The sequence below is a fragment of the Talpa europaea genome, assembly GCF_964194135.1.
Source record: "Talpa europaea genome assembly, chromosome: 15".
Lineage (NCBI taxonomy): Eukaryota > Metazoa > Chordata > Mammalia > Eulipotyphla > Talpidae > Talpa > Talpa europaea.
The window spans coordinates 79,316,414-79,330,075 of NC_140083.1; the positions used below are offsets into that span (position 1 = coordinate 79,316,414).

The window sequence follows — 13,662 nt, forward strand, 5'->3', positions numbered from 1 at the left end:
TTGTCTGTCCTCTTAGGCCCCAGACCACATGGGACACATTACAATCTCCAGGAGGGATTTTGTTCTCTTTCATTCACTGATGTCCTGCCAGCAACTAGTACAGGACCTGACACACAGCAGTTACCCAAAAAATAGATATTGAATTGTATGTGCTCGGGGAGGAGGGAGGTAAGGGCGATATAAGATAAGCGAGGGTGTGTCATGTTTTCAAACAGCAAAGTGTTCTCCAAGGCCAGGCACCCTGGGAGTGAGATGCGAGGGGGTGGGGAATGGGTGGGAAGGGGGTTCAGTGAGAGTTTGTTTTTCAAGAGTCTGATCACACTTGGTACATGACTCTGTGTGTGTTCCACATGCATCCTCTGACAAGGTGGGGACTCCAGGAGTCACGTGCCTGCCTGCCGAGTGTGGGGCACCAAGTGTGGTGGGGTCAAGTGTGTAAAAGAGCAGATTTGGGGTTCAAGATTGAGTTTCTCACCCTCTTCTCCAGTACTCAACTATTCCCCCCCAGGACTCTTGGGGTTCCCAGGTCCCCTCTGCAGGTGGAGAATGTGGGTAGCAGACTGCGGCCGGCTGTGGAGGCTAACTCCCTTTCCATTTGCTCATTCCCCCAAGGCCTCAGATTCTCCACCTGCCAGCACCTCCTCTGCCTAGGGGAGCAGGGACTATTCACGTCACTTCCTGCCCTGAAACCACAGCCACATGTGCCAACAGCCCCCCTCCTTGCCCTCACTTGGTCCAGGCTAACCAGCCCCGCTCTAGGGGACAGAGGGTGGTCTGGGCAGGACCGTGCAGGGGTAGGGGGAGAGGGGCTGGGAGGGCCGGGATCCGGAGGCAGCGATCCCCACCTGCCCGCCTCCGCGGTGCACCTGTAGCCCAGCTCGAGCCTGTTTGAGGGCGGGGCCGGGCTGGCCGTCCTGCCACTCCCCTCCCAGATAAAACTTGAGCCGCGCCGCCGACCGGACACGACCGCAGCCCCAGCCTGACTCCCGCCTCTCGCCTTCCCGCCGCAGCAGCATGAGCTTCACCGCCAGCTCCAGCTTCACCAGCTACCGGTCCCTGGGCTCCGCGCGGGCGCCCAGCCTCCGGGCCCGGCCGGCCAGCAGCGCGGCCAGCGTCTATGCAGGCGCCGGCGGCTCCGGCTCCCGGATCTCCCGGTCCAGCGTCAGCAGGTACCGGAGCAGCTGGGGGTCCGGAGGCCTGGCCTCGGGCATGGCCGGGACTCTGGCGGGCATGGGGAGCATCCAGAACGAGAAGGAGACCATGCAGGAGCTGAACGACCGCCTGGCCTCCTACCTGGAGAAGGTGAGGAGCCTGGAGGCGGAAAACCAGAGACTGGAGAGCAAAATCCGGGAACACCTGGACAAGCAGGGGCCCCAGGACAGAGACTGGAGCCGTTACTTCAACACCATCGAGGAGCTGAAGGCTCAGGTAAGGGGGGCTGGGCGAGCAGCCCCTGCTCCCAGCCATGCGCCCTTATCGCTTCCCTGGCCCTTAGGAATTCCTGCTCCAAGGCTGGAAGTTTCGTGGGGTGGGGTGGGGTGGGGTGGGGTGGGGTGGGCTTCCGGTCCCAGTTCCCCAGAAGGGGGTTAGGAATGGCCTGGATTTCACCCCAAGGAGCTGACTGAACGCGGGAGGCTTTCCCAGCAGTCAGTGGGGAGGGAGGGGGCACAGAAACAAAGCCCGAGGCCTGGCTTGGTGGGGACAGTTGGAGGGACAGTTGGAGGGTTAAGCGGATGTGCCTAAGGCTGAGTCATCTAGGATAAACAGGAGGCCTACCTGTGGGAGGGGCCAGTTTGGGGGGGGCAGCCAGAGAGGGTGAGCAGGTGGCTTAGAAGAACCGCCAGTAGCAGGCCAGGGAGAAAACTTGTTAGCAGTGGCTCATTTCCGGCCAGGCTGGCCAGCCCTGGGAGACCAGAGGAACAAGAGGACTGAGGCCCAGGAAAGAAACGGCCAGTGTTGGGGGGCAGGAGGGAGGGAAGGGAACAGTACACAGGAGACTTCAGCGTTTCCAGGACCCAGAAGGCTTCATTGAGATGCATGGTAGCTTCCACTTAGCCCGCCCCATCATCAGCTTCTCAAGTAACCAAGTAACCATCAACTTTCCCCAAGTAACCTCTCTCCACAAACCCCCAGATCTTCAAAAGTTCTGTGAACAACGCCCGCATCGTTCTGCAGATTGACAATGCCCGACTGGCTGCTGATGACTTCAGAGTCAAGTAAGGGGGCAGGGGCTAGGAAGCTGGGGTGAAACCAAGGTCAGAGGAGGGCTGGGGCAGGCCAGAGCTCATAGTGGGATGTTTGCAGCTGCGGGTGGATGAGTTGGGCACCATCACTTTATTCGCTCATGTAGCTCAGGTGAGGAACACTGTCCTCGGGGTACCACGGTGCTCAGGTTTCCACCTGATCCCTGACTCGGGTTGCTGGTTTACAGTGGGCACAGGGCTGCTCTCAGGAGGTGGTGTGGGTTGAGAAGGCGGGGCCCCTCTGATGATCTCGATCCCCACAGGTATGAGACGGAGCTGGCCATGCGCCAGTCAGTGGAGAGTGACATCCATGGGCTCCGCAAGGTGATTGATGACACCAACGTCATGCGCCTGCAGCTAGAGACGGAGATCGAGACTCTTAAGGAGGAGCTGCTCTTCATGAAGAAGAACCACGAGGAGGCAAGCAGAGGCTACTGGCCAGGCAGCGGCCACCAGACAAATCTGGGTGGGGGCAGACAGGGGCAGGCAGGTGTCCCCACAAGTAGCCCAGCAGGGAAGCTTAGACCAGCCTGGTTGCTTCTCAGGCAGACAGTCAGCCTGCTCAGGGAATCACCTGAGTCACAGTGTGATGAGGCCGAGAAGACAGGGGTGAGACATGAGATGGGGACAGAGGCAGACGCAGCCAGCACGAGCGGTGAGGAATGATGGAGGACTGAGGCCGTGGGAAAGGCAGGGCCTCCTGGAAGAGGGTATAACATGGAACAGGTTCGTGGATGCAGAGTGGAAAAAGGGCCAGGGCAGGGTGAGGGGAGAAACCACCTGTGAGTGGCTGGCATAGGCAGTGAGCAGGTGGCATTTTACCCTCCCGGAGTAGAAAGCCCAGAACTGGCACTGCCCAGAGTGAAAAGCTGTTTTCCAGCTGATCCTGGAGGCCTCCCAGGAGGAGGGAGTCCCAGTGCCTTCCTGCAGCTCCCACCTAAGCCCCCCTCACCTTTATGCTTCTCTCCTGCAGGAAGTAAAGGGTCTGCAAGTCCAGATCGCCAACTCTGGGTTGACTGTGGAGGTAGATGCCCCCAAATCTCAGGACCTAGGCAAGATCATGGCAGATATCCGGGCCCAGTATGACGAGCTGGCTCAGAAGAACCGAGAGGAGCTGGACAAGTACTGGTCCCATCAGGTGCATGAGGGGAAGGGATGGATGCCAGCTGGGCACAGAGGCCCACAGGTGTGGGATGGAGGCAAATGGAGAAAGGGCCTAATGACAACCCCTCTCTACAGATTGAGGAGAGCACCACAGTGGTCACTATGCAGAGCACTGAGGTAGGAAAGGCTCAGGCGACCCTCACGGAGCTAAGACGCACGGTCCAGTCCTTGGAGATCGAGCTGGAATCCATGAGAAACCAGGTTAGAGCCCTCACTTCACCCCAACTCCTTTGGCCCCTGACCCCTGCCGGTCTCAGAACCAGTGCTCAGCCCAAGTCTACCCCTTCCACCATCAATTCCTTCCGCTCTGTTTCTCTTTGCAATTCCCACGGCTCCTGCTCCCTACCCTATTACCCGGAGCACAGTAGGTGCTCAAAAAAGTTTCCAAGAGTGCAGGATTGAGTAGGTGTGGGTTCTGGATGCTCTCCTAAAAGTTGCAGACTCCCTCTGCTCTATCTCAAGGCTCACCAACCCTCTTCCCTGTGTCCCCACAGAAGGCCAACTTGGAGGACAATCTGAGGGAGGTGCAGGCCCACTACGCCCTTCGCATGGAGCAACTCAACGGGGAACTGCTGCACCTGGAGTCAGAGCTGACCCAGATCCGGGCAGAGGTGCAGCGCCAGACCCAGGAGTATGAGTCGCTGCTGAACATCAAGGTCAAGCTGGAGGCTGAGATCAACCACTACCGCCGCCTGCTAGAAGACGGGGAAGACTTCAAGTAAGTGACCCTCCTACCAACACACGTGGTAGGCAGGATATCACTTCTCCCCAACGCCTGGGTTTTGGGGAGCGCCTCCCACTATGGGCCTTTTCTTTGGTACGTGCTGAGCTGTGAACTAGTGTTCTATCACACCCCTGCTTCTCCAAGAAGGGAGTAACATTTACAGAAGTTACCTCCTAGAGAAAAGAATGCATTAAATATAAGTATGACCTTGAGCCCTTGGAGTGCAAATGGAGTTTCTTTTATGGGCAAAGCAACCAAGGGGAATTTAAACATAAAGATAGGAATTGGGGCCTCCCTGGTGGTGCAAGGGGTTAAGCACCGCACTCTGAAGCAATCCACAGCCTCTGCAGCACCATTTCGATCCCTGGCTGGCCAGAGAGCAACCCATAAAATGGCGCAGCAGACCTGTCCTGTCTCTCCCGCTGCTCCCCTCAGCAGTGGATTTCAACAGATCCACCTGTTCTGTTCCCCACTCTGTCTCTCACCACCCCCTGCACCTCTGGCCTGCACCCCAGCTCCTGTATGCATAAATAAATAAATCTTAAAAAAAAAAAGGTAGGAATGGGGGGCCTTTTTTGCTCTTTGTCTCCCTTCTGCTCTGAGGGGCTGTTTATAACTGAGGCTTGGTCTTCTGTTACAGACTCAGTGATGCTTTGGACTACAGCAACTCCGTGCAAACCATCCATAAGACCTCCCGCAGGATTGTGGATGGCAAAGTGGTGTCTGAGATCAGTGATACCAAAGTTCTGAAGCACTGAGTCAGCAGAAGTGGGACACCCTTTGGGGAGCAGGTCAATAAAAAGTTCTGAGGTCATTGCACATCAGTTTGTGTCTCCTTGGCTGTTTCCATACTCGTGTGAATGCACTGACTCAGGAGTCCTACCTCTGATCAGGCAGAAACCATCTCAGTCCCAGGGGGGTTCATGAGGTGGGGGATGGGCAGAGGAAGGATATAGGCTCTTGGAACACCTCAGTGAAAGAGGAGGGAAAGATACATGGGTTGAGCCAATGGCAGCGAGGAAACTACAGCAGCATTGGGGAATCTTAGCTTTGAAGAGAGCCGGTAATGGGTGATCCTAACGCCCCTTCCTGACAGGTGCTCCTTACCAGAAATCTGAGCCCCAGAAGGAAGTGAGGCCAGGACAGAGGGCAAAGGAGGAGGAGGAAGCAGGACCCAGGGCACACATCTGGCCTTCCCCATCCCTGCCACTCCACATCCTGACCCACTACCCAGCTCTCTCCCCATCCTGTCCCACATTCAGCCCCCGAATGTATGGACCCCTATGCCACGCTCATTCGCTCTATCAGGATACGTGTTTAGAGAGCTAGAGGTGTGATGGGAAACAGTAAACGCAGTCATCGCAGGTGAAGGAATAGCCTCTAGCAGCTCTGACCAGGTAAGTGGTACCTCATGTAAGCACCTACTTAACTAGTAACGAGCCCGATGGTGCCAACTGAAATGGCCTACCCCCCAGCTCTTGTATGCATAAATAAAATAAATCTTTTTTTAAAAAAGTGTCAAAGTAACGTCACAAAATCCAAAAGGAGAGAAGGAAATATTTCCCATCTCACTCCCCCGAGGTAACCATTATAAAACAGTTTTTTAGTTTGTTTTTTTTTTTTTATAGAGGCATGTTTTTTATTTATTTATTTGTTTGTTTGTTTATACATGCACTGGGTACAGTCAGAAGCGCGGGAGGGTGAGAGAATTCACCAGAGCCAGAGCGGGGAGCAGAGCAGGCAGAAGAACTGAGGTACACTGCTGAGGGGAGCAGCGGCAGGGGAGGTCTGCGCGCCATGTGGGACCCTCCTCTGGTGGCCGGGGAGCAGCTGGGGATCGAACCGGCGCCACAGAGGCCACGGGTAGCTTCACAACCCAGCGCTCAACCACTGCGCCACAGGGGAGGCCCTATAAAACAGTTTCTTAAACAAGACATATACAAACACCTTTCATTTTATTTTGTACAAATATTGTAAAATATTTATTTTGCACTGTTATTCACCTGGTGTTCTTAAGCTGCTTTCTTCATTTCACAATGTATCTTGGATACCTTTCTGAATCTGCATAGGTATACTCTCTCCTGTTTTTTTCTTTTTACCCAGATGAGTGGACTGGGATCTATACTACTTTTGTTTGGAATCAATACATATATTCCATCCACCGAAAGAAAACTGCCAGTTCAATATTGGGGGGGGGGGCACAGAATTGCAGTAATGATGCGTTCTGTCACCATTCCTGTTTTGGTGACATTTTTCTGCCTATTCTCCAATCAAACCTTTATATCACACAAATCTGCCTGTAATCTGCAATAAAGAATTACTACACTCCACATTGTTTCAAAAAATCAGAACTTTTGTGTAATGTCCAATCATGGTCAACAGATCAATATGAGAAGACACCTCGGACCCTGTCCACCCTTGCCTTATTGATTTGTTACCCAGCTAGACTGAGATGATACAAAGTATCACAAAAGTTCTTATTATATCTGTGTGGGAATGATGTGAGGATCAGTATTTGACAAGGACCCTCTCAGTTCTCAGCAACCAAAAACAGTTCCATTTGGTGGGGAAGAGACTACTCGATTAAACCTGTTTATGTACGTTATTCTTTTTTTTTTAAAGATTTATTTATACAAGACCTGGGGTACAGTCAGAGGCGTGGGAGGGTGAGAGAATAGGGAGACAGAGCAGGGAGCAGAACAGGCAGATGGACTGAAGACACAGCTGAGGGGAGCAGCAGGCAAGACAGGAGAAGTCTGCTGAGCCATGTGGGAATCTCCCCCACCGGCCAGGATCGAACCCGCACTGCAGAGGCTGTGGACAGCTTCACAGCGCACCACTCAACCCGCTGCGCCACCAGGGAGGCCCCTGCACTTTATTCTTTTTAATAGCTGCCTAGTATTCCAATGTATGGACTAAGAATTTACTTAACTTGGACAGCTTAGCCTTCAGTAGTTTTATTTATTTTTTTAATCTTTTTTTTTAAGATTTATTTATTTATTATTTATACAAGCACTGGGTACAGTCAGAAGCGCAGGAGGGTGAGAGAATTCACCAGCGCCAGAACAGGGAGCAGAGCAGGCAGAAGGACCAAAGCACACTGCTGAGGGGAGCAGCGGGTGACAGGAAAGGTCTGCGAGCCATGTGGGACCCTCCTCCCATGGCCAGGCAGCAGCTGGGGATCAAACAGGCGCTGCAGAGGCTGCGGGCAGCTTCGCAACCCAGCGCTCAACCGCTGCGCCACTGGGGAGGCCCCTTCAGTAGTTTTAGTTTTTGCAGCAATGCTGCAATTAATGCTAATTAATATACAGTTAATATCTGATTAATGTGTACCATGTGAGCACATCTATAGAATAAATTCCTAGAGGGGTAAACTGGGTGTATCAATAAGTATTTATGAAGTACCTACTTTATGCAGGCCGTATGTGTGTATCTGTGTGTGTGTATGTGTGTGTGTTTGTGAATGGTGAACAAAATGGTATTGCGGGCCTCCCTTGGTGGCGCAGGCAATTGAACGCCGTGCTGTGAAGCTGTCTGCAGCTTCTGCAGTGCCGGTTCAATCCCGGCCGGCTGGCCGGCCAGCAAGGGTCCCACATGGCGCGGCAGACCTCTCCTGTCTCGCCCGCTGCTCCCCTCAGCAGTGTATTTCGTCAGTCTGCCTGTTCTGTTCCCAGCTTCTCTGGTGAATGCTTTCACCCTCCCGCCCATCTGGCCTGTACCTCGGTTCTTATATAAATAAATAAATAAATCTTAAAAAAAAAATGGGTATTGCCCCTACTTCGTAACCTAATGGTCCAATGCATATGTTTTTTGTTCACTCTTTCAACAAATACTGACACTATTATGTACCAGTCACTCTTCAAGGTACTGACGCATCAGTGAACAAGACAAATAAAATGCCTGTGCGTGTAATACAGCCCTGGATAGAGCAGGCGGGGACCATCATGTGGGGAGAGACAGGAACGTGAAGGGAGATGGTGAGAACACTAAGATAATGGACCTTCAACTAAAATGGAAACCGAGGCTGAGAAAATCATCATGTTTACTCTGCAATCTCTAAAATACGAGGGTGCTCAGTGGACAAAAGTTTAAGACGGCACTGTTCAAGGCCCTTTGTTGCTGGGGGTTCAAAGGACAAGGAAGGACAGGACAGGCAGCCCCTGAGGGTGATGTAGAACACCTGGTCCCCCAGCACCCCTTCCCTATACCCTCTCCCCACCCTCCCACCTCCCCACCCCCCACCGCACCCCCAGGAACAGGATGGAGTCTTGATCACTCACTGCAGAACCAGAGTGACTACGAGTGAATAAACCAAGGACCTGAAGCCACTCTTCCCAAGTGAGGTCTGAGGTTAGTTACACAGAAGCTTAACTGGGAGCCTCTATGGGCAGTGACCCCAGCAGTCTCTGGGATCCTGGGTTCTACTGGGCTCTGGGGCAAAATGGCTGAAGTTTCTGAGATTTGTTTAAGGAAAGCAGTCAGATTCGTGTTTCTGCCCCAGCTGTCCTCACCGTCTTCCAAATGCAATGGCATGATATTGAATGTGCTTTATAACCACACAGGTGCCCCGGAGCTTCCGATGACTCTCCCTAGAGGGGTGCACCACCCTAGTGGCAAGCCCACCGAAGGGAGAGACTGATGAATCAGCAGCCAGGGAGGGTCTGGGAGCAGAGAGAGCCAGAACAGATTGACGCCAGCAAACTTCATGGAATGCGGACCTGCCAAGAGTCCAGCAGAAAGTCCCTGGCAGAGGCCAAGCGGTCCTTGCAGCTGCGTCAAGGCCACTAGAGTAACCCAAGACGTGCACCTGATACAACTCTCCCTCCCATCCCGCAGTTCCCAGGGCGCTTATACACTGGATCCTCAAGGCAATTCTGTGAGGTATGCATAGTACTTATTGGCTCTGACCCAAAGACGTGGGCCCTGGAGCCCACAGAAATCACGTGACTTGTCTTAAGCCACAGAGCTAGAATCTAAAGCAGGAAACCACATTTTCAGAGTCCCCAGCCCAAGCTTTTTCGCCACCTATAACTGAACTCAGTTAAGTTATAAGTTTTACAAATATTATCAAAGCCCAGATCCCATCTCCACAGATTCTGATTTGTTGTTCTGGGGTGAGGCCCCGGCCTCCCAGTAAATGTTAAAAAACACTGTGATTCAGGGGCCTCCCTGGTGGCGCAAGGGGTTAAGATGCAACCTATGAAGCTGTCCGCAGCCACTGCAACATGAGTTCAATCCCCAGCCAGGGAGCTACCCACATGGCACAGCAGACCTCTTCTGTGTCACCCGCTGCTCCCCTCAGCACTGTATTTCAATGGATCTGCCTATTCTGCTCCCCACTCTGTCTCTGGTAAATCCTCTCATCCCCCTCACTTCTGGCCTGTACCCCAGTTCTTTTTTGCATAATTAATAAATCTTAAAAAAAAAACAAAACAACACTGTGATTCTAATAGTCAGGCAAGGTTGGGAATCAGACCCCAGCTATGCCAAGGGTCAGCACCATGGCCTTGCCCCTCATGCATTACTTATTTATGCATAGAAGAACTGGGGTGTAGGCCAGAGGTGAGAGTAGGGGTGAGAGGATTCGCCAGAGACAGAGTGAGGAACAGAACAGGTGGATCAACTGAAATACACTGCTGAGGGGAGCAGTGGGTGAGACAGGAGAGGTTTGCTGCACCATGTGAGTCAGCTCCCTGACCAGGGATCGAACTTGTGCTTCAGTGGCTGCTGATAGCTTGATAGCTCCCTGCCACCAGGGAGGCCCAAGCTGCTTAAGTTTCTAAACCCAAGTTTTCTTTTTTTTTTTTTAAATATTTATAGTGTTTATAAAGATATATAACTGAATATGTTTATTTTTTAAAAAGATTTATTTATTTATTTATACAAGCACTGGGTACAGTCAGAAGCGCGGGAGGGTGAGAGAATTCACCAAGCCAGAGCGGGGAGCAGAACAGGCAGAAGGACCGAAGTACACTGCTGAGGGGAGCAGCGGGCGGCAGGAGAGGTCTCCTCCCGTGGCCGGGGAGCAGCCGGGGTTGGAACCGGTGCCTCAGAGGCCGCGGGCAGCTTCACAACCCAGCGCTCAACCGCTGCGCCACCGGGGAGGCCCTGGGTTGTGCTTTTTGAAAGTGTCCCCTGTACAGGCAGGGTTGAGCACCAGACTCAGGCTCTGTCCATCACCAAGACCTGGAAGCACACTCTCCCCTGGGTGGGGGAATGAGATCAGTTTCCTTGCTTTTTTCCAGCTTCTCAAGGCCACTAGCAGTCCTTGTCTTGTGTGCTCCCCACCATCTGCTATCTGCAGAGGCAGCTGCATAACACCTTCAAAGCTCTCTTTCTGTGACTTCTGCTCCCAATGCCATCACATCTTCTCTGACTAACTTTCCTGCTCTCCTCTTGGAAGAAGGTGCCTTATGATTACATTGGGTGCACCCAAATGATCCAGAATAACCATCCCTTCTCAACATCTTCAACTTCATCATGGCTGCAAAGTCTCTTTTGTCATGTAAGGTAACATATCCACAGGCTCTGGGGATTAGGATGGAGACATTTTGGGGAGAGAAGTGTTTAGCCTACTGTAAGAGAGGAGAGGCCGGGTGCAATTTTAAGCTGGGCAGTCTGTTAGAAGGGGCACTTGAGTTGAAACTGAAAGTGAAGGAATTAGCCTTGCATATCTGAGGAAGCAACAGGGAGGAGGGAACCTGCTTGGCATCCCATGCTCCTGACCCTCACAAATCAATCTCGTCATATGTGGCTGCTTTGACTGCATTGGTGATCTTAAAGAAAGGAAATGGAAAATTCAAAATTTTTAATTCTTGACTCAAGGGAAGCACGCTGTTTCTAAGCCTTCCTAAAGGAACCTCGCAATTGCTGTAGCTGCAGGACTGATGTAGTTGAGCCTGACGCTGCAGGTTGTTGAATTACATCATAGATTGAAATCACAACCTTGCCACGTCTCATGTGAAAGCCAACTGGCAGCGGGGCCTTGGGGTATATATTTGAGGACGCTGAATGCCCAGACCCTTCTAGATCTCACTGGCTGGCGGAGACAGCTCCTCCTTCCCTATCTAATGAGGCAGGCCTTGTCTTGGACACTATGTACCAGCCTCCCCTGAGGCAGTTAATGTGCACTGGATGTCTCAGGCAAATACAAATTTGACCCCAGAGAAGAATATCCAAAAAAAAATTGCAAAAATGTTTCAAATTAATATAGACACAAACTTGGGGGATGATGTACGGTTGGATTCTAAGGGTGCCAAACCAGGGAGAGGAACAGTTTTAGACTGGGCTGAATTTATTTATATGGGTTTATTTATGTGGGGTCCGAGATTCCAAACTCAGTGTGCTATCTCCAGTAACTGGAACTGATTTTATCTCTTTCCAGAGTTGATTAGTTAAAACCTGGACTTAGGGGTGGTGTGCAGTAATGAAGCTGAGATATGAGAAATCCTATTGCATAATGCAACGGAAAGAATTCAAAGACGTAGGGAGAAAGGAATGTTGGAGATGATTTATCAAGCACAATCTATTGACTTGCCCCTGCATAATTCCCCCAAGAGGACCTGGGAAATATTCACTTTGCTGAGGCATGAGAAATATACTGATGAGAGAAGGGCAACATTCTTAAAAAGTGTACTGATTTTTCACGGCATGCACAGAGATGAAAATGGAAGCGTTGGTTTCCCTAGCAAGGATGGGATCTACCCAGGGCAGAAGCCAGCTGGCAGCAGTTGTCCAGCAGAGGTCAGAGTGATAATCAGAATAGTCTCACTCACAGGCATCTTTAGCAGGGTTCTAGTTCTGAAATAAGTGGGCAGTCCAATAAAGTCATCTTTTATTTTTCAATTGATGTTTAACTTACATACAGTAAAACTCACTCCTTTTGGTATGTTCATGTTCCACGAATCATGACACGGGCATAGAGTCATAGAACCATCACCAGAGTCAAGGTACAAAACAGTTCCCTTGCCCTGATGTTTGATAATCAAACCTCCACTTACTCCTATTCCCTGGCCATCGCTGATCTCCATCTCGATCATTTTGTTTTTTTTCCAAAACATCATATAAAAGCAATTCTACAACGTGTAGCCTTTCGAGGCTGGCCTCTCTCGTGTATATTTGAGATTCATCCATGGAGTTGCATGTAACAGTAGTTCCCTCTTTTTTATTGCTGAGTAATATTCTATTGTATGACTACCTCCATTTGTCTGTCAATTCACCAGGTGGAGAACATTTAGATGGTTTCCAGTTTAGGGCATTTATGAATTAAGCAACAACAACTACTCATATATGGGTTATCCGGTTTTCATTTTCCATCTTATATTTCTTTTGGGTTGTTTTCACTTCTCTTAAGTCCCTAGGAATGAGGCTGCTGAGTCATTTGGTAAGTGTATGTTTTTTGACAGACTGTTTTCCAAAGTAGCTGGACTGTTTTATATCCCCACCAGGATACATGGGTGTTTTACTGCTCTGGATCCAAGGAAACCTAAAACACCAGAAAAGAAGAAAGAAAGAGCAAAAATATGGGTAAATGAAACACGTTTTCCTCCTAAGTTTCCTAAATTATGTTTTAAGTTTGCAGGAAACATAACACTGTCTGGTGTGTTTCCAAACAGGGGAGGGCAGAGGGAGGGAGTAAGAGGTAAAGTTTCCTTATTTCCAGAAATTGGTAAAATGATAAGTACCAGCAGACTCTGATAAGATATAGAAACAGATATATAGTAATACCTGAGGGACCTTTTTAAAAGATATGCAAAGAAATAGAACCAAACACACTGTCAATTAATTAAAATGGAGTTTTTAAAAAGTTTGAGCAACCCACAGAAGGAAGACGACAAACAGAAAGCAGCCAATAGAGAACATAAAACTAAAAGGGCAGGCTGAAGCCTGACCATACCAATAATTATATTCGATGGTATAAATACACCAATAAAAGCCAGCCATTGGCAAAATGGCTTAAAAAGCATGACCAGGGGGTCTCCCCGGTGGCGCAGCGGTTGAGCGCTGGGCTGCGAAGCTGCCCGCAGCCCTCTGCAGCGCCGGTTCGATCCCCGGCTGCCGGAGGAGGGTCCCGCATGGCGCGCAGACCTCTCCTGCCGCCCGCTGCTCCCCTCAGCAGTGTACTTCGGTCCTTCTGCCTGCTCTGCTCCCCGCTCTGGCTCTGGTGAATTCTCTCGCCCTCCCGCGCTTCTGACTGTACCCAGTGCTGTATAAATAAATAAATAAATCTTTAAAAAAATAAAAATAAAAATAAAAAGCATGACCAAGCCACACACTACCTACAAGAAACTCACTTCAAATACAATGACAGAAGCCCCGGCCTTGCCTCGGGGTGAGGGTGCTCCCCGGACAGGCTGCAGCTGGAGTTCCCTGGCTAGGGGCCCAGGCACCACAAGATGAGGGGAGAACAGGGCTCCGCTTCCCGGGAGTCTGAGGACAGAAATGTGGCTTCCCCACGCATGCTGCTCAGATAAGGAATCCAGACGGGGCAGCACGGAGCCTGCAGCAGCTTTCCTGGCTCCAAAGAGCTTT

General features: G+C 51.0%; 1 protein-coding gene across 1 annotated transcript; it reads left to right on the plus strand.

Annotated features, from left to right (window-relative positions):
- Window positions 1-1,014: 1,014 nt before the first annotated feature.
- Window positions 1,015-4,936, plus strand: KRT18 (keratin 18; the record flags this gene model as incomplete). Its single annotated transcript, XM_084255394.1, has 7 exons — window positions 1,015-1,428; window positions 2,134-2,216; window positions 2,507-2,663; window positions 3,217-3,381; window positions 3,483-3,608; window positions 3,902-4,125; window positions 4,772-4,936. 7 exons carry the CDS (start codon window positions 1,015-1,017, stop codon window positions 4,887-4,889), a joined length of 1,287 nt encoding a protein of 428 aa, XP_084111520.1. The 3' UTR covers window positions 4,890-4,936.
- Between the last annotated feature and the right edge of the window lie 8,726 nt (window positions 4,937-13,662).